This window comes from Loxodonta africana, chromosome 18 (assembly GCF_030014295.1).
Source record: "Loxodonta africana isolate mLoxAfr1 chromosome 18, mLoxAfr1.hap2, whole genome shotgun sequence".
Lineage (NCBI taxonomy): Eukaryota > Metazoa > Chordata > Mammalia > Proboscidea > Elephantidae > Loxodonta > Loxodonta africana.
This window is the reverse complement of record NC_087359.1, coordinates 36,822,666-36,843,783: the sequence shown is the minus strand read 5'-3', so window position 1 is coordinate 36,843,783 and position 21,118 is coordinate 36,822,666. Positions and strand designations below refer to the sequence as shown.

At 43.2% G+C, this 21,118-nt stretch overlaps 1 protein-coding gene across 3 annotated transcripts; it reads right to left on the bottom strand.

Annotated features, from left to right (window-relative positions):
• Window positions 1-718: 718 nt before the first annotated feature.
• Window positions 719-21,005, bottom strand: CWC25 (CWC25 spliceosome associated protein homolog). Of its 3 annotated transcripts, none has more exons than XM_003414679.4 (10): window positions 20,854-21,002; window positions 17,869-18,041; window positions 10,153-10,389; window positions 8,279-8,348; window positions 7,455-7,582; window positions 6,672-6,735; window positions 5,809-6,020; window positions 5,153-5,251; window positions 2,279-2,440; window positions 719-1,763 (listed from the first exon to the last, which is right to left on the bottom strand). In XM_003414679.4, the coding sequence occupies exons 1-10, from the start codon at window positions 20,869-20,871 to the stop codon at window positions 1,649-1,651; spliced, it is 1,278 nt and encodes a 425-aa protein (XP_003414727.1). In that variant the 5' UTR covers window positions 20,872-21,002; the 3' UTR covers window positions 719-1,648. The 3 variants fall into 3 exon arrangements, with proteins under 3 accessions (XP_003414727.1, XP_010592685.1, XP_064127216.1); XM_010594383.3 differs by lacking the exon at window positions 20,854-21,002 and adding an exon at window positions 11,626-11,743 and having other exon boundaries at window positions 17,869-17,983; XM_064271146.1 differs by lacking the exon at window positions 5,153-5,251 and having other exon boundaries at window positions 20,854-21,005.
• Window positions 21,006-21,118: the final 113 nt, after the last annotated feature.

Sequence of the window (21,118 nt, the reverse complement as noted above, 5' to 3'; positions counted from 1 at the left end):
AGGGCCAATGAGAGAAGCCGGCCGGGAACCCTGGGTTTTATGAATGGGTCTGACACTCACCCACCTGCCGCCAGGCCGCCTCCCGCCAAAGGGTCGCGTTAAGAGGCCGCTAGCACCTTAGGACACCCATCCTACAGCCGAGAATTATAACCGTCTTATTCTCTCTAGCTCATTTCATAAAATCTTTGAGTAAACTGCACACGCTTTGTTACATAATTCATCTTGGATGAAGATATCTCCGTATATTTAGTACAAATTACCCGTCAACACTGTTTTGTGCGGGATTTCATAAAGTCGGTAGTCTGCACAGAGATGGCATAGTTGCTCTTTAAACAGTTACAAAAATAAATGTAGCATTTATTGCCAAGTAAAATAAAAGCAATTAACTCTAAAATAGGGAAGTAGGATGAGGTGATTAAATGAATAACAAGCCAATGTTACATTCTGGGGAAGACTTGGTTTTAAGTATGAAAGTGGCTGACATCATAAATGCTCAAAAACATGAATCCTCCCAGTCATTCTAGTGAAGAGTGCCTAGAAGTTCCCTAGTCAAGTGCCAACTTCTAGTGAAAGAATAGAGGAGAGAAAGGAGTGAAGACAGGAGATTGGTCCCTTGAGGATTTTTTTTTTTTTAATATCTGACTAAAAAATTGCCAACAACTTCTGAAATCCGAAAATTGTAATAAGATTACTACACGATAAAAGGGAAACCATGAAATAAACAGCTTCTACTTTATTTTCTTTTAAGAACTCGGGTCCACATTGGTAATTTGGTCCTGACTCCTAAAATCCTTTGACTTTACCACTGCACTGACCACATTAGAGACCCTACACAGTGCTGTGTGAAAGGACAGATACACTACTTCCTAAACCAGCCAGATTCAGAGAGAAAAAAAAAAACTGACTGCCTTACTGTACTACTCACTAGTAAGGTTCAGTGTGATTCCATTACATATTAAAGTACTTACCAAACAAGATATTCTCACAGAATTAAAATGTTTTAAAAGCATGTAAAAATTATACTTTTGCACATATACACACTACACTTTTACAGTTCAAAAGAAAGACCAAACTTGAGTTTAACAGTCCATTCAGAGGTTTTTTTTTTTTTTTTTGGTATGATTTTCCCTTCCAAATGGTTCTTCACTCTTCCTTAACCTGACATCAGTCTCACATTATCTAACGAATCAAGTGAATCTTCATTTACCCCGGCTAAGCGGTATATTACTACTAAGTGCAAGCTACCTGGGTGACTCTGGAGAGAGAGGTTTCTGAAAAGTCCGGTCTACAGAGGTGGTGGAATGGGCCTGGACACACAGGTGGTCCAGGTAAGTGTGACAACCCCAGGCAGCAGCCTTCCAGAGCAGGACAGGTACTCACACCAAGACAGTTACCCATCAAAAAACTCAGTCAAACTCACTCTACACCCAGCCAAAGCTCCTGAGGGACTGACAGGTCCCATAAAGCAAGTCACACCTGTTCTCGGAGGGAGTGAGCTGTGCCAGGAATCGATGGAGGAGGGTCACTTTGAACAGTGGTGGTCTGACATCTTTGGAAGAAGTCATTTGAACTCTTATAAAGAGAATTTTTAAGGGGTCAGCAGCCTCCCTGGAAAACTCAGGAAAACCAGCAAGAGAGGGGATGACTTTCATCTTTTCATAAAGTTCTTCTCCAGAGCTACTGAAGTTCTCTGTAGAGAGTAGATATTTCGCTTCACCCGATCCTCCAGGGAGGAAGTAGATGCGCTCTCTAGCTTCATGCGGCTAGGAACAAAAGGCAAATATAAGTCAAAACCATTTGTTTTCAATTGGTCAACTGTCAGGCAGAATTCAAAGAAACAGGTTGCTAGCCTTAAAGCAGCTATATAAACACAAGCACTTTTAAGCCCACGTAGATAACGTTCAAGTCACTCCATCCGTATCTAAATTTGTTTTAAATCGTGTCCGTAAGGGGAAATTTACCTGTTTTGGAAAATAAGTCAAGGCCTTTGGAAAAGGGCTTCCTGAGCCATAAATTCTTATTTAAAAGGAAGGCCTCGGAGTTTTCAGTGATTTAGAAAATACCAATTCCTTTCTCCTCCCCTCCTCAAAAACACCCCACTGTCTGACCAGAAACTGGGAGTAGTAACAGAAGCCATCTGGAGGCTGAGCTCAGTGCTGGGAGCAGTGCTCTCTCCGCACTGGCACAGAAACACTGAGAACACAAAGAGCCAGCTGCCAAGCTGCCTACTGGAGCTCGTCCCCGTGAAAGCCCCTGGGTGGAAAGGAGATGCACTAACTGGATAAACTTCCCGTCCCAGGAGTCCAGCTTCTCCAGCCTCTGCTCCCGCTCTTCATCCTTCATGTGCCTCTTGAGGATGTTCAGCCTCTCTTCCTCCCGCCATTTGGCATTTTCCATCATTTCTTGCCGTTTTCGCTCTAGTTCATCTGCTGAGAGTTTTCTGTTGAACACAAAACCATTCTATCAAGTCTTCTCTCCCAGCAAAAAACAAACAAACGAACAGAAATAGCACAGGGAGAACAGAAACCAGATAGAACTCCAGGATCTCCAGCTCACTGCTCTTTCCAAGGAAACGCCCAGTTCAGGGTCAAGCGCAGCATAAGTTTCCTTCCTTCTTAACATATTGGTCAAGGGGTTTCATCCAAATTTCAAAGAATTTTAGTAAAGGATTTCATACTCTCAGTAATCTCTGAAATAACTATTCTGAAACATTAAATATGAGATAAATTGAAAACTAATCAATAGCCTAAACCTACAGCAATTATATCCCAACGACTTACAGAAGCTCAACAAGTTACAGAATAAAAGATTAGGTTACATACGTGACTGTTGACATCTACCATCTATCTACCCATTGGAGATGCTTAGAAATTCATGGATGCAGCCCATGAGTACCCCACTTCAGGGTGAAGCTAGAGGCCAGAATGCCTGAAGAATTTAACTTAACCTCAAAAAGTAACAGGTCGATCTTCCCTGTCACTTGCTCCAAATAAAGTTAGAGAGCCAGAAGAAGAGAGATGAAGCAGCTCCATCACTGTTTAACAATGTCAGACATCCAAATCCACTGCTTTTCAAATGGGTGTGAGGTACAGATCCCCCTTGTAAAAGAACAATAATTATCGGAGCTCCATAAGGGAGTGCGAACCCTGTTCAAAAACTGCACTAAATCAAAGCTACAAAACCATAAAGAGAATGGGAGAAGAGAAAACATTGGATAAGTGATGTCAACAGATTGTTAGAAGATGGACATGGATGAAGGAGTGGTGACTACTTTTACAGATCAGAGAAAGCTGAATCCTAAGTGCTCATACTGATGAGAAGCAAACGGATTCACAATGAAAATGCAGGGCAGGCTCAGGGATAAGAGCCATCGAGTACCAGGAAGGATGATGGTGAGGTACAGGGCTGAAGACAAAGGAACTAGTTTAAAGGCTCTATAAGGAGCAATGCCCAGCCAGGGGAAGCCAGAGGACAACTCTCCCCAATTTCTACCAGAGACATGAGGTTCATCCTTGGGAGAAAATGAACCAGGCAGGAGGTGAGAGGATGCAGAGGTTTCAGGCACTGCAGAGGGGGCTGGCAGGGCCACCAGACTGCATAGAGGGGATGAAGAAGTCCACATATTCAACACTGACACCTGAGTCCCCACTGGGATCTATGCTGCCTCCCAAATGCCAGCAGCCAGACTTATAGCCCGTCATCAGGCAACCAGATGATTTTTCTCTCAAGAAACTGAATGGCCCCAGACAAGAGAACCAAAAATACTGAGTCCTAAGTGTCCCTGAGCCAAAAGGCCAGTAATTAGCCAATCACCAGTATACAAGCCCTGCTCATACATATAGTATGTTCAGCTTTTTTTTCTTTTTCTTTTTATTGGTGATCTTTTTTTTTTTAAATTATAACTTCCTCTAGCACCTGGTAACCACTCATCTACTTTTGTCTCAATGCATTTGCCTATTAGAGATATTTCAAATAAATGGGATCATACGACAGTTGATCTTCTGTGTCTGATTTATTTCACTGAGCATAATGTTTTCAAGGCTCATTCATGTGGCGGCATGTAGGTCAGAAGACTGTGTTTTATGGTATATTTTTGTACTATTTCTCTTTCAAAAAATACAAAATATAAAGCAGGATCTGAAAAAGCACAGTCATGTAGTGACCAACAGCCTTAGACAAAAATATAAAAAAATACACTCATTAGCATTCCCAAGGACAGCATGAATGACAGCACAGCCAAAGAACTGACCCCAAGCCACCAACAGAAGATAACAGAAGACTAAATTATGTTCAATAACCTCTGTCTGTGAAAGCAGGGAAATATGTAACATATCTTAAAGATTACCAATCAAAACACTTAAACCTTTTTAAAAAGTTTCCGTTCCCTGAAAACTCAGGGAATTAGACAATTAAGAGTTGAAAGGGACCTTAGGGGTCCACCTCTTTTCTAACAACATAGTGAATACAAAAGACATTGTAGACATCAGTGGTTCTCAGTGTTGGCTGCAAACTGGAGTTTTACAAAACTCTGAAGCCTAGATCTGATGTAATTGGGCTGATGTATGGCCAGGTAGTGGACTTTTTTTTTTTTTTTTTAATCTCCGCAGGAGTCTATACATCCCACTGGGGAGTAAAACGAAGTTCACAAAGGTTGCCCGCTTCATCCAAACTTCTACTAAGAGCAACCTAGACCCTCAGGGACAGCCTACATGGGCACAGCCAACCCTCCCTCCTCAGGTCCCAGGGATGTATGCCCCTGTCTCTGTCTGACCCCCTCCCCAGACAAAAGCACACAGTCAGCCTTAGGATGTCTGCCCTCAAGGAGAGCATCTTGTTTCCCTTCTAGCTGATGCCTCAAGAAAGGAATATTCTCTTAAGAAAAGCTTCTCTGCGGAAATCTCTGTGAGAATTAACATGTTCACGGATGTTGAGAGACAAGTCACTTAGTCAATTGTTCATTAAGTCAAAACTACTTATTTTGTCCTTACGGTTTGCCTGGCACGACACTGGGACCAGACCACTAAAAGCTGACAAGATGAGTAAAAGTTGGTATGGTAAAAAAGTGATAGAGATTATCCATCGCCCTGGTGTGAGCCACTCTTGGACTCAGGCCTGCAGAGTTTGAAGGTAATCTACTGGGCTCCTGATTTACCTGGTGTATCCGGGAGCATGCCGCCTTTGGTAGACCTCTTTTTTAGGTGATGGGCTCTTAGTTCGGCCCCTCTCTTTCCTGTTTCCCTTAGAATTGTGCCTGTAATGGACACAGAGAACAGAAGGCAGAAAAGCCTTTTCAATACAGGGGCTTATATTATGCTCCTCAAACACTGGAATAAGAGCTAATAGTCTCAAAACTATAATCCAAATTGAGGACAGTAAAGGGCAGAAGTGGAAGTGAAACAAAGGCACAGGGATACATAAGACTTGATATTAAACTGACCCTAGAGATTCCATTAGCATAATACAGTAAAAGCCACAGAAGCCAGAACCTGTGTAAGGCGGAAACATGTCAGAGAAGGAAAACTTGAATATTTTCCACTAATGGCGATAGAAGACTGCACCCTGTCAAAGGCGGGAGACTTGCAAGACCGAGGCAATCTCGTCAAGTTCTGGCTCTCACAGGTTTTACTGTATATACCTACAAATACATCGTTCCAGGAACCTGAGCTTTAAATTGCAGTTTAAAAAAAAAATGATATAAAGGAAATAACAAAGCAAAGACATCTGGAAAAGTCGATGAATGGACATCATGGCAAGCAAATGCCTGCTGTGACCAGGTCTCCACATCCACCAGTTATTTCCCCCACTCACAGTTTGCTGGGCCTTGGAGACCGTGACCGTCTGCCTGGGGACCTAGACCTCCTGTCCCGGGACCCTGCTTCCCTGGTGCTCTTCTTGCTGGCATGTCTGGGAGGTGAATGGGAGGAGCTTCTGGACCTGGAATGGTTCTTCAAGTCGTGCACTCCCTTTGGCTCAGCCATCAGAGGACCCTGCAGTCTCTGGCTATGGTTGGAGTCCCTGATCTATAACATTAACAAAAAGTAGAAAAGTTATTCATTTAAGAAAAAAAAAAAGGGAAGAGAAAAACTATTCATAAGAAAGGCCACCAGTTCAGGAAAGAGTGTGGTAAAACAGGGAAATGAATGAGCACTGGGGCTATGTAAGACGCCAGACACAGGCACGTCAATAACCAAGTTATCGCCAAGAACCATACAAACTGATAAATGCTATTTCTAGAATCCCCTAAAAGGACACAGCCATTCAGCCATCTACAATGACTTTTTTGCTTGGCTCTTCCCTGCACCCTAATAAGGAACAAGAGCTAGAACCATGGAGGATGGGATCAAAGGTTCACAATACAGAGGATGTACACATGTTAAAAATCATCAATCTGTATACCTAAAATGTGTGCACTTCATATAAATTATCTGCAGAGGGATGGGCAAAATGCCCAGTAGAGAGCCCAAATGCCCTCTTGGAGGTTTAGCTTCTCTGTTCAGAGGGCCCTCAGCCACAGTAAGAGGCTCCGGGAAAAGAGTCGGCCTATTCCCCAGTATCCCCGGCCATGCCATCCACATGATGTTTGATTGGCTGCTAAAAATGCCCTACAGCCAAAAACGTTGTCCAGCTGGCACATTCTACATCCACCTCTTTTGGGAAGCCCACATCCCTACCTGTAAGCCATATCCAGTGGCTCTGGACAAAACGGGGGAGGAATTGGCCATCTTCTTTTGAGATCTAAGAGATCAAAACACACACCCAAAACAAATGATGAAAACACACACACTCATTGAAAAAGAAACTGCATAAAGGTCCAGTTTAAATCTCCTGTGGTGAAACACACTTCCTGTTTCCCGTGTGACCTTTCCTAGTCCTGTTCCCCTCCCCCAGCTGTTACTTGGAGTGCTCTACTCTATTTGGACCATCTTTGCTGGAAGATCCATCAGCATAGTCATGTTTTTCCTGTGAAAAACCGTGGGCCTAGCTTCTCAGCCCCAAGCCCTGAATACATTCTCCTCTCACCTCATGCTGCTATTCTGGGGACTAATAGTGAGTCAGCAGCAACAATGACGACTGCTCCCATGGGGAAGACACATAGAACAGGCCCAGATGGGCCCATTAATCCATTAAAAAGAGAAAAAAGCTGACACAAAACCCAATTCGGTCCTGGAGGAATCACACCAAAGATGTCTGACCTAAGATCTACAAGGCTAACGTCAGCGCTCTTAGGGGTCTCTCTCCAGCAGCATGCTACCCACCCACATTTAACATTTCCAAGAAAGTCCAGGGCTAGATGGCAAGCTCTGTGGGCACAGGGCTTATGTCCGAGTGTTCACCACTGAAACCCCAGTGGCTGACAATTCCCAGCATAGAGCAGGCATTCAGTTAATATCTGTGGAATGAATGAGTGAACGTGCAAGTGAATCAATGAGGGAGGCCTGTCTCCACATGCTCACCTCCCCCGGCTACGCTCATCCTCGCTACTGGAACGCTCACTGTTCGAGCTTCGGTGCTTGTGTTTCTTGTGCTTCTTTTTCTTCTCCTTCTTTTTCTTCTTCTCCTTTTTTTCCAGACTCATTTGCAACTAGAAAATGCCCAGAACATGCCCACGTAAGATTCTTGAAACCCTCCCTCAGTCCCCTTTGAGGATTTTGCTTGTGTCAAGCAAAATTGCCTGACTATATGCCTCTGGGTCTACTGGGGTCCAGGACATTATCAGGGGTTCCCTGACCACGAGTGAAAGGATCTCAACCCTGGTTGTACACAAGCCCGGCCTAGACTACTGAATAGAATCTCCAGTGGATCAGATTCGAAATTTGTGTTTTTAAACAGTCCCCAGAACCACTGCCAAGTAGTTTCCATTGTATGTCAGAGTAGCTCAGCTCCACTGAAAGCAAGGCTAATCTTTACATCTTCCTTACCAGCTGCAGCAAGAAATACTTTCATGCCACATGAAAGCCCTAGAGGCTTTCTATATCACAACCAAGGACACACTCTGAGATTCTGAAGATACTATATGATCATGCTTTCTACACAAGCATATTCCATACCCCTCTTTTTCTGGAAAAATAACAGCACATAGTGTTTTGTCCGACCAAAAGATAAAAAAGAGGAAATGAAGCTTAATTAGAATTGCATAAAACCACCAGATGATCTCTAGCAGACAAAAAGTGAAAACACCATTCCATTTTCCCTCTTGTAAGGGAAGAGTAAGTAGAGAGAAATTCTCATATTAAGTAGCTAGAAGCTATTCTTGGTGCTTATTTGCTGCACTGCTTACCAATTCTTTGATTTTCTTCATTTTCACAGGATTATTCAATACCTCTCTTTTTTTCTCTTCCTCCTTCTTCCTAAAGAGAGGATATTAAGAAAATCATGACAATTTCTTTGGCAAAGGGGATTAAGTCATTGTACTCTCCACAAGTCTATACAGCACTCTTTATTCCAAATGCACACTGACAGGTTCTGCGCTGAAGTCTGCTTGATGTTGGGGAAGTCAGAAATCTTTCCCAGGCCGGTGTAAGAGATTGAATTTGGAGGGGGCAGGAGGAGAGTCCAGACTGGTTCTCCTCTATGCAAGAAATAGAGCTTGGCCTGCTTCTTGACAGGCCTCATGCTCAGGGATCCCCAACTGGCTGGGTAAACAAGTGTCATCCTGTGTGTCAATTGCTTATTGAAAAGCAATATCTCAAATACTACCTATGCTGTTTAGCATGATAACCAGCTAGTAAATATAAAGAGAGGATTCCTCTTTGGAGAAGTCTTACTCCCATATACTGCTAGTAATAAATCAGCCAGCCTTCCTGGGGAACCATTTGGCAGCATTTATCACAGCCTGCCCTTACTCTTTGATCCCCCAAATTCTATCACTAGAATTTGTTACTGTGAGGAGATAATCAAGGAAGGCCACGACCAAGTTGTTCATACTCTAACAATGAAAATTTGGAAACAAGTTAGGGGTCCAACAAGAAAGTATTAATAAAATAAATCATGATATGTCTGTATAATATGGACATTAAAAATGATGTTACAGAAGTATACTTAGTGACACAGATGTTCAAAATATATGATTAGGTAGAAAAAAAGAAATTCTTAAAAAATATGCACAGTATGATCCCACTTAGTACCTCAGGAGCAGCTGGACTTTAATCTGTTATATATTAGGGTTTTAAGCTAGGTTCTAAAGTTTCTTTTTAAAGGATTCTGCTGTCAGAAAAAAAGCAAGGGAAGACCTGTGCACTCACTTAACCAGCTCTATACATGTCAGCAAATCTGCAAGAAGCTGCTAGCCTTTCTCATCTTGCTTCTGCCCCCTATTTTTATTTAAAGGCCAAGAGTAAATGAACAAATTTGGACTAGACCAGTACCTCTGCCAGTATCTTTCCATATGGCCTAGATCAGGCACATTTTTTTTTAAAAAAAAATAATTTCTATTGTGCTTTAAGTGAAAGTTTACAAATCAAGTCAGTCTCTCACAAAAAAACCCATATACACCTTGCTACACGCTCCCAATTACTCTCCCCCTAATGAGACAGCCTGCTCTCTCCCTCCACTCTCTCTTTTCATGTCCATTTCGCCAGCTTCTAATCCCCTCCACCCTCTCATCTACCCTCCAGGCAGGAGATGCCAACATAGTCTCAAGTGTCCACCTGATCCAAGAAGCTCACTCCTCACCAGCATCCCTCTCCAACCCATTGTCCAGTCCAATCCATGTCTGAAGAGTTGGCTTCGGGAATAGTTCCTGTCCTGGGCCAACAGAAGGTCTGGGGGCCATGACCACCAGGGTCCTTCTAGTCTCACTGAGACCATTAAGTCTGGTCTTATGAGAATTTGGGGTCTGCATCCCACTGCTCTCCTGTTCCCTCTGGGGTTCTCTGTTGTGTTCCCTGTCAGGGCAGTCATCGTTTGTAGCCGGGCACCATCTAGTTCTTCTGGTCTCAGGATGATGTAGTTGCTGGTTCATGTGGCCCTTTCCTAGATGAGGCACCTTTAATGGAGCCTCCTGCCCAACATAAGAAGCAAATGGAAACAAGTCCTCTTGCATGGCAGATAAGAGCCCAGGGGAAACCAACCGTAAAGCAGAGACTGAGTGGCCTTAGCACAGTCTCAAAGCATCTCTGTAACAAAACCCTCCTCCTTACCCCTCATCAGTACCTGATAATGAAGAGCGGGTCTTCCCGGATTTTGCTGGCCATGTCAAGAAGGGAATTGGCACCAGATGGGGCAAAGATAGAACCTGGGAGAAGTCCAGTCTCAGAAGAACACCCTGCCTCCTTCTCCTCCATCTTCTCAAAAACGTATTTGTCAATGGGGCGCCCCAGTAGGTACTCATCACGGTTCACCATCCCACCGGGACCCTGGTACATCCAGTCTAGTTTTTCTTCTTTTTTCCTGGTTCAAGAAAAAAAAAACAAAACACCAATTTTCATATGAGAAATTACCTTGAACTGTAAACTTTCACCTAAAGCACAGTAAAAAAGAAAGAAAGAAAAAAAAATACAACGAAAATAGGCTCCTGCAAACCTACACACAAAACCTGAACGTAAGGGGTAGATAAACACAGTTAGTCCGAGCAGGACTCATTCTACTGGCACTTTCCAAGGGTGAAGCACGGGACTCCATGTGGCACGCAAGCTTGCCTACATGCAGCGTGTAATTTATTAAAAAGGTAATTCTCTTACACACAAAGCAATTTATGAGGAAAACAATGTTCTTTAATCTAGAGCAAGGATCCTTGCTCAGGGCTTTTTGAGTCTCTTTCAGAAAGTCTTTATGTTATGCTTTCATTCAAGGGTAATCTAAAACAATAAGCATATTCTAGATCATTGTATTATCAAGAACAATTTCAGTGATCACATACACAATTGTATTTATTGTGTTTTTTTTTTTGTTGCTTATTGTCACTTGGCACCAGTGGCACTTAGGGGGATAATGAGAAGAGACCAGAGATAGCCTAGTAAGTAAATAATGCTTTTGAATAAAAAAAGGGAGGGGGCAGATTATGTCATAACATCTTGTCCAACAAATATATCCCAGTGGTTTTGGGAGAAAAAAGGGCTGCAACAATTGAATCCTCACACAACAGGCAGTAAAGGCATAATGAATTCATAAGGGCATGTGGTGATGCAGCCCGTATCATATTCATGATGGAAACACTGATGCCATTTCATCAAAACAATACCAGCCATAACATTACATTTTTTTAAATTATTTTTTAAATTTAATTTGTATATTTATTTTTGTTTTAAGGTTAATAGGACAGAGTAGAGCTGCCCCACAGAGTTTCCAAGGAGCGCCTGGTGGATTTGAACTGCTATAAGGATAGAGAATTTCTTTCTATTGCGTGCTTAGGCATTTTTAATAAAAACCAACACTGGATGGTCTATGACCTTTTAATTTTTTTTCCTATCAAAAGAATCAATTTGATTAAAACTACTGTCTATAAAAAAATGAAAAATAAAATAAATACAAACAAAAAAACCAAAAAAAATCCCCAAAACCTATTAATACCTAAGAATTGATTCTGAAGGACAGTCTACATCAGATCCTAGGGAGGTCTGAGGAGGAAGATCAATGGTGATTAGAATACTCTGGGAAGCTCACTTACCTCTTGGGAAGCTCACTTACCTGAGAGGTAGTACAGCACAATGGTTAAGAGCACAACATTGGAAGTCAGGCAACATTTCCATACCAGCTCAAGGGAAATTAAGCCAAGTAACCTTTCTGGGACTTGGTGTTCTCACCTCTAAAATGGAAATAAAATAGCACCTACCTCACAGGGTTGTTGGGGATTAAATAAATCGACGGATTTTTTTTTTTTTTTAATCAAGGTGAAATTCACATAACATACAATTAAGTGCATGGATTTTTAAAGTACTCAGAAGACTCCACAGCACAAAGTACTAAATAAATGTTAGCTGTTCTTTTTATTATTTATGTATGTGTTTGTCTGCCAGCAAGTTTAGACAACTGCTTAATTACCATGAGTCCAGTGTTTGATGTTCCATGGCAATGGATATGGAACTAGGCGGTAGTTTTTTTTAAAGAAAAGCAGGTCTTAGTGACTGGGTGAGGGAATTTTAAAAGGACACATCAAAGGTGACTAAAGATGACTCTTGGGACCATGCCTGACACTAAAGGTTGGGAATGAATATTCGCCTATTCGTTTGCAGACATTTACTCAATGCCCTTCCTATGTGCCAGGCAGATGAGTAAGACCAGAAGAATGAAAAATATAGAGGCAGCTGAGATGTTTATAGGCTACTGGATGAGGAACATAGGCGAACAAATCACAAAACGGTGCTCCCGAGAGCTGGCACATGCTGAGATGAGGTAACTCTGGGACCCAAAGTAGAACAGCCTGAAGTTTGTATGTAACAAATTTGGAAGTATCAGCACGAAATAAATAACTGGTAGCAGGAAAACAAAGGAGCTCTTCAAGGAGAGAATAAAGGGGAAGAGCAGCGAGCCTTGGAGAGCATTCACAGTTAAGGGATGAGAAGATGGAAGCTAAGTAAGTGAAGGAAAGAGAAAGGATGATATAAAGAGCTTGAAGGACCAGGAACTTGTAGGCAAAGGAGGAGAAAGTTTCAAGGCTAATGGGGTCAAATACAGAAGAAAAGATACAAAAAATGGAGACAGACACCTCCATAAAACAGTATTTGCATGGCTCTATCTAGTCTTAAAAAACCATAAACCAAACCTGTTGCTGTGGAGTCGATTCCAACTCATGTTGACCCCAAGTGTGTCAGAGTAGCACTGTACTCTATAGGGTTTTCGATGGCTGTAATCTTATGGAAGGCCCCTGGGTAGCAAATAGTTTGCTCACAGCTGACAACCTAAAGTTTGACGGGTCAAACCCACCCAGCAGCACCATGAAAAAAAGACTTGGTGATCTGCTTCCGTAAAGATTACAGCCAAGAAAACTCTATGGAGATGTTATGGACTGAATTGTGTCCGCCAAAAATATGTGTTGTAAATACTAACCCCTATACCTGTGGTTGGAGCCCTGGTGGTACAGTGGTTAAGAGATTGGCTGCTAAGCAAAAGGTGAGCAGTTCAAAGCCACCAATTGCTCCTTGGAAACCCTACGGGGCAGTTCTACTCTGTCCTATAGGGTTGCTATGAGTAGGAATCGAGTTGACAGCAACGGGTTTAATTTTTTTTGAGGGGGGGAGTTTATACCTGTGGTTATAATCCCATTTGGGAATGGTTTTTCTTTGTTATGCTAATGAGGCATTATTAGTATAGAAAAAAAAAACGTTGTCGAGGCGATTCTGACTCATAGTGACCCTATAGGACGGGGTAGAATTGCCCCATACAGTTCCCAAGGAGCACCTGGTGGATTCAAACTGCTGACTTTTGTTTGGCAGCCATAGCACTTAACTACTACACCACCAGGGTTTCCATTAGTGTAGAGTATGTCTTAAATCAATCTCCTCTGAGATATAAAAGAGCAGATTGAGCAAACAATCAAGCAAGCAAGCAGAGATGGGGGAAGACAGATGCCATGCCACATGAAAATCACCAAGGAGCCAAAGAATAGAAGCTGAAAACAGACAAGGACCTTCCCCAGAGTGGACAGAGAGAGCCTTCCCCTAGAGCTGGCATGCTGAATTCAAACTTTTAGCCTCCTAAACTGTAAGAAAATAAGTTCCTGTTTGTTAAAGCCACCCATTTGTAGTATTTCCGTTATAGCAGCACTAGATAACCAAGACAGGGAACAGTTCTACTCTGTAACACATGGGGTTGCTATGAGTCAGAATCAACTGGACAGCACAAGACAACAACAACAAATCTTATGAAAGTAGGTCATCAGGACTTTATTCTGTGGTGCCAAAGTGCCAACCTTTCGATTAATAGCCAAGCACAAACCATTTGCACAATCCAGAGAATCTAGTCTTAAAAAGACCCAACTAACCAGTTCTCTCAGGCCCTTTAGTAAGAGAACATGTCACACAGCTGAGATCCAGGGCCACAGGATTTGGCTTCTGGTTCCACCACTAACCAGCTGAGTAACTCTGGGTAAATAACTTCCATGCACTTTGACATCCTCATCTCTACAATGAAGCTAATCACGCCTGCCTCTCCTTGTTACTCTGAGTTTTAAGTTTCTGGGGGAAAGCCACATAAAAACAAAGTGATCTACAGATTTTTGTTGCTGCTACCATTAAGGATATAGACCAGGTGCTCAGTCTAGGCTGCACATCAGAATCACCTGGGGAGCTCTTCAAACATACAAATGCCCTTGTCCATACACCCCCTGGCATTTGAGGGAGTCAGCTTGGGGTTGGAATTGCCACCATCCTAATTTTTTTAAGCTTCCAAGCCCATTTTGTGCAAGGGTTGAAAAACACAAATATAGACCATTGTCTAGGAAACATCATTTCCTAACATCATCATTAAATGCTAGAGCAGTGCTTTATTGCAGAGAGACTTGGAGATTTAGGATAACACATGTATTAAAGGTTTCTATTTGTTCTAAGAATGTTCTAAAAGAGACACATTACAAACATAGAGGATGCTCTGAGCCACAGTAGAGGGAAATTGTAAAAGAGTTTTTATTGGTGTTTCATTTGATAAATTATTCTAAAAGCAAGATACCATGCAAAGAACTACACAAACCTACCAGATGGACAATTCTCTGTCATATTCAAGCACATTATCCAAATACACCCATAGGAAAGACAGACAAAGAACCCACATCCTCACCTTTGTGTTTTAATGTTGGAGGCTATGTGAGGGGGCAAAAACCAAAAGCGTAGCCATGAACAACTGCCTCCTCTGCCACGAGACCATAAGAAAGGGATGGTGCCCGGCTACCATTACTGAACATTTTGATCAAAGATTCTATAGACGAATCCTGATCAAAAGGGGGAAAATGCAGGCCAGAATTTCAAATTCTCATGGAATCCAGGCTTTATGGAGCCACGGAGGCCGGAGGAACCCCCAAAACTATTGCCCTGAGACCATTTTGTTTTTAAATAATTTTTATTGTGCTTTAAGTGAAAGTTTACAAATCAAGTCAGTCTGTCACATATAAGCTTACATACACCTTATTACACACTCCCATTTACTCTCCCCCTAATGAGTCAGCCCGCTCCCTCCTTCCAGTCTCTCCTTTCGTGACCATTTTGCCAGTTTCTAACCCTCTCTACCCTCCCATCTCCCCTCCAGGCAGGAGATGCCAACACAGTCTCAAGTGTCCACCTGATACAAGCAGTTCACTCTTCATCAGCATCTCTCTCCAACACATTGTCCAGTCCCTTCCATGTCTGATGAGTTGTCTTCGGGAATGGTTCCTGTCCTGGGCCAACAGAAGGTTTGGGGACCATGACCACCAGGATTCTTCTAGTCTCAGTCAGACCATTAAGTCTGGTCTTTTTATGAGAATTTGGGGTCTGCATCCCACTGTTCTCCTGCTCCCTCAGGGGTTCTCTGTTGTGCTCCCTGTCAGGGCAGTCATCGGTTGTGGCAGGGCACCATCTAGTTCTTCTGGTCTCAGGATGATTTAAGTTTCTAGTTCACGTGGCCCTTTCTGCCTGAGGCCATTTTTAAACCTTAGGCCAAAAATAATCCCCTGAAGGCTTCTTAAAACCAAACAACAGTTTAGCTCAACTAGTGAAGAACGTCTGCCTTGAGCATTATGCTCTTTTAAGATCTAGCCACATGCTACTGGTGAGGAGTGAGCTTCTTGGCTCAAAGGTACAAGAGACTATGTGGGCAACTCCTGTCTGGAGGTGAGATAAGAAGGCAGAGGGGGATAGGAGCTAGTTGAACAGACACAGGAAATACCTGGTAGAGAGGAGGCGTGTGCTGCCTCGTTGGGCGAGAGCAGCTAGGACTACATAGCAAGGTATGTATAAGTTTTTGTATGAAAGACTGACTTGATTTGTAAACTTTCACTTAAAGCAGAATTGAAAAAAAAAAGATATATCTATATGGGATCGAACTGACAACAACTCAAAAGATTAGATAGGAAACTCAGGGGGCAATGAGTTTATGTTAATGGGAGAGGAACAACTCAAAAAAGGAGGGTGAGGATGGTTGCAGGGCTCAAAGAATATAATCAATGTCACTGAATTGTACATGTAGAAACTATGTTGCGCTGTGTATATTCTCAACAAAAATAAATAAATAAAAATCAAAAGAATATAAAATCCCCTTCCCCCATTCACTGCAGATGAGCAGGATGAAGGTCAGCTACAGGGGGTGCATCTGACTGCCAGTTCTGAAGCCGTCCAGCTACACTCCGACCTCACTGGTCAGGCTCTACAAAACCCAAACTTCTGACACGCCAGGCATATGAAATGTAACAACGTGCTGAATAAAAACTTCCAAATAATCTGTTATCCTTCAAATTAGTAGGAAAATAAACTCTTAAGACTAAACGGCATTCAGTCTAAAATTGCCATTTTAAAATCAAGGGTTCATAAAATCTAAAACTTCATGTATCACAATGTGTGTTCGCCTTATAAGCTGCTCAGGAATTAATTCTAATGTGTGGAAGATCTTTTATTTACATTTAATTATGTAAAATTATTTAACGTGGGTCTATGGTAAAAAATGTATATATATATAAAATTTCAATGTCTCATCCTGCTTTATTTATTAATGCCCTAGATGTACTGTGTTATGTTTAAAAAATCCAAAACTCCATTTCTTTTTAAAGTCCCAAATTTCATACTTAAGTCAGAATGACCTTCTCCCCCATCCACTATCCTGGAAGAACATGATCTTTTCCCTGAAATTCCATAATGCCATTTCCATGAATTGAAACTAAGTCTCACAGAAAAACATAAATATCACAAGTCTTTGTGTCATAAAATTAATAAGGAAAAGCCCTTGCATATCCAATGGGGAAAGTATCCCATACATCACCATGAAGACCTGCCTGTGAGGGCATTAAGAAAAAGCAGAACAATACTACAGATTACTCAGTTGTAGTCTATCTGTTGTTTTGTGTTTAATTCTGATTTAGGAATGCACTGCATGGTTTACGTTTCTTATTTTCTTAGACCACATTTACTGCCATCTCCTTTTATGAGAATGGGTAGGGTGATTATTATCTGCTACCTCTAAATCAATGGAGTCCCTAAGTGGCACCAACAGTTAAGCACTCAACTAACAGACGAAAGTTTGGAGGTTCGAACCCACTCAGATGTGCCTCCAAAGAGAGGCCTGGTGATCTGCTTCTGAAAGGTCACAGCTTTGAAAACCCTATGGAGCAGTTCTCCTCTGCACACGTGGGGTTGCCATGAGTCAAAATCGACTCGATAGCAACTAACAACAACTACCTCTGAAACACACAAGAGGAAACCAAAGCAGGGTAAAACTGAGTAAGGTTGTTCAAAGTCACACAGCTTTTACCGACAGACGCCATCTGAATCTACATCTGACTTCTAGTTCACACATTCTTCCCTGGGACCTCACTGCCCCCTAAAATAAGCCTGCAGTACATAAACACAAAGCAGGACTATGAGTTACTGACGCATTCTGAGAGGCGAGGTAAAGGCAGCCTGGGTTTTAAGTTATCTTCAATCACAGTTATTGGTCAGTCACCTACTATGGGCTTGGCCTACACCAAGTCCTTTATCTGTTACTTGATCCTCGGCAAACCTTAAGGAATTGGGTATTATCACTCCATGCTTCTACTGAGGTAACCAAGACTCCCAAACTCACTCCCAGTTACACAGCTAATACATGCAAAGCCAGGCTTAAGCCCAGGTCAGTCTGGGGCCAAAGGCCTTGCTCTTAATCATTCAGCTCTGCTGCAATGAGACAAGTAGGATGATGCATCTGCAGCAACTCCCTACACAACAGGACACCCCCAGCCCAAACTGCCCTGCTGCCCCTCAGCTTCTGGCTTACTTGACGGCCCCAACATCCTCTGCATAGCGCTGCATCTCTTCCCGGGCCCTCTCCTCTCGCAGCTCCCGCTGAAGCTCCTCAATCTTCTTCCGCTCAGCCTCGTGCTTCTGCTCGGCCTTCCACACTTTCTCCACATTGCGGAGGGTCTGCGGGTGCCAGCTCTTCTTCAGATTCTGTGGTAAATGAAAGGAGGGAGAGAATAATTTGGGAGTGGGTGGGTGGTGAGTATAACTGGCTCTGCCTCATTCACCTCGCTGTACCCCATTCATGCCAGGGCAGGCACATAAAGGACAAGGAGTCATTAAAATGGCAAGGTTTGTACCCAATAATCTCCCACACATCTGGGAAGTTTTTATTCAAGTCCATAAAGTTACAGAATCAGATAGGTCTTTCCTGGGTTCCCTTCAAAAAGTTTTGACCTTGAAAACATATGAATCTGACTTCTACTGGCCATGCCTGAGGTGGGGGTTGGTGATGACCATACAGGAGGAATGCGACAAGGAGGTGGAAAGGTATATATTCTGATGGACAGGAGAACTCAAAGCACCTTTGGACATTCACTGGACATTGGTGGACATTCACTATTATGAACACAGCCTTCTTTTCCTTGAATCCACTTAACCTGCCCTAAACTTACATAGTTTACAACCCCACATAGTACCTCTTTCAACCTTCAATGTACAAGTTCTCTTTTTTTCCCTTACCAGGTATCTCCCCTTGGTTGTGATCTCCCTCTCACCTTCAAGGAATGCTTCTCCTCTTCCTCCACCCTATCAATCACTGTTTTAATTCGGCTTCCCAATCAGGGAAGGTTTCCTGGAGGAAGTAACATCTAAGAATGATTATAAGATAGCCCAGTGATATGGGAAGGGGAGAGTAAGGGTAGATTTCTAAACAGAGGGAACAGCTGTATCCTGATATGCAACTCTGGACCCAGTGGTGAGAAAGAACATAGAACGAATAATTCAGCATGGCAGGAGATACAGTGTACACTGACATGGAAGGGGCACAAAGTGAAGTCAACTAAGAAAGGAACAGATTAAGGGCCTTATAAGCCATGCTACAGGGTTGGACATTATCCTGTTGACAGTAGGAAACGCTGAGTAGTCATAGGCAGTTGAGTGGTATGACTAGATATCATGTGAAGAAGGGATTGGAGAGAGCCAAGACTGGAGACCAGGAGACCAGCTAAGAAGTCTAAATGGTAAACACAAGGTATCTGGCATGAGGAAGGTCAATGAGAGTTCCCTTTTGTCTTTTTCTTTCTCCTCCCTTGTCTTTCCTTCCCCTCATTTGGTCCATCCTTCTGTTCTTCCTTCCTTCTTTCCTTCCTCCCCACCTCTCCTTGTCCTCCTGATCCTCCCCTCCTCCCTCCTCCTTGCCTTTTTCCTTCCCTCTTCTCTCACTCTTTGCTATTTTTGTTTTGCTTTAGGGGAGGAGGTTAAATCTGGCAAGTCTATGCTCAGGTTAACACATCCTTAACTTGGGTCATGTCATCACTAAATAGATTAGAGCAGTAGTCCTCAATCATAAACGTTTTATCCCCTAGGACATTTGACAATGTCTGGAGACATTTTTACTTGTCACATCTGGGGGAGGGAGGTGCTACCAGCATCTAGTGGCTAAGGCCACGGATGCAGCTAACACTACAGTGCATGGACAACACTCCCCACCACTCCGCCATAAACACACACCAACACATTATCCAGCCTAAAATGTCAATAGTGCTAAGGTTGAGAAATCCTGGATTAGAGCTTCCCTGTGCCTAAATAGTGTAGTGCTTAAATGCTACAGCTGCTTGTCCAAAAGGTTGGCAGTTCAAACCCACCAGGTGCTCCTTGGAAGCTCTACCGGGCAGTTCTACTCTTGTCTATAGGGTCGCTATAAGTTGCAATTAACTCGAGGGCAGTTGCTTGAAGAAAACACTAAATTAGACAAATTTTGATAGTCTTAGAACTCCCTTGAGTTGATAATACCTGACAAGCTCTGATAGAACAAATTACTTGGGCAGGTGACTAAAGGGATCTATTTGCTAATTCAATTAGTTGACTTTCAGGAGGTTAGTATTTTCCTTATCTTGCAACACACTCTTGTGGGTACGCATACCCTATCTAGGGCCTTACCCGTTGCTGTCTAGTCGATTCCGGCTCATTGCAACCTTATGTGACAGAGCACAACTGCCCCATTGGGTTTCCAAGACTGTAATTTTTATGGGAACAGAGTGCCACATCTTTCTCCCACAGAGGGCCTGGTAGATTGAGCCACCAACCTTTTGGTTAGCAGCCCAGCACTTAACCACTACGCTACTAGGGCTTCTTATTTGGGATCTTAGCCTCCTACAAATAAACTACACAGTTTAAGAGAAATTGTCACATAACTTAAGTGCTATGAACTCAAAATAAAGCTCTGTCAGGACAAATCAGGATACAGCATTGAAGGACAAACCAGGTAAGAAAGGTGGACGTGAAAAAGATCCCTTCAGACTTAAAGTGGACTCCGAGGCATAGCTCAGGGACTGGGAGACTGGGGCACCAACCACCCCTGCTATGGCTCAGGACAAGACTCTGAACTCCTAATTGTGGAAGAGCGATGTGTCCCAAAATAAGACATACAAAACAAAGTCTACGTGATAAGGCCTCGATATCTGCCTGCTTTCCAAGCAATGGTTCCAGCGGCCACCCTCCCCGGCGTTCCCAGAATTTCCAGCTGGGAGTCCCACCACCCTCTCCCCTGCCCCCGCCGCCAACAAACACAATCACCTGCCGCGGTTGGCGACACACCTCGCACACCTTATTCAAGAGTATCGCGAACCGAGGACCGGTCCCCCCCGAGGCCCTAGCCTTCCATCCCTGTCTTCACGGCTACGGTCCCCGCCCCTCGAAACCAAGGCTCGGTTGCCAGAGTTATCCACTCCCCGCCAATTTTGGACTCCAGCCCCAGTGGGTCTCCGGCCTCAGTCCTCCCCCGCCGAAACCTTTCACTTACCAGGTCTCCGCCCCCCATGTCGGTGAAGACTTTTCCTCACAACGCGGAAACGGAAGACTCAAGAACGATCGAGAGGAAACGCAGAGAATAATTCAGGTACGACCTCCCGGAGTGTGGTCCCGGAGGCTACCGACAGCTACTTTCACTGACCGATACAGAGACCACTTCCGGGAGTGCGTCATATTTCCGCGTCTGCGTCGCTGAACAATGGCGTTTAGTACTCTCCGTCGCGCTATATGACGGTGACGTCACGCAGAGTTTGAGG

Excerpts from the sequence above, each read along its gene's own strand:
- CWC25 (XM_003414679.4), bottom strand. Across the intron at positions 8,349-10,152 it reads GACCCGCTCTTCATTATCAG|GAAGAAGGAGGAAGAGAAAA; the intron begins GTACTGATGAGG and ends TCCTCTCTTTAG. Across the intron at positions 1,764-2,278 it reads TGGGACGGGAAGTTTATCCA|CCGCATGAAGCTAGAGAGCG; the intron begins GTTAGTGCATCT and ends TTTTGTTCCTAG.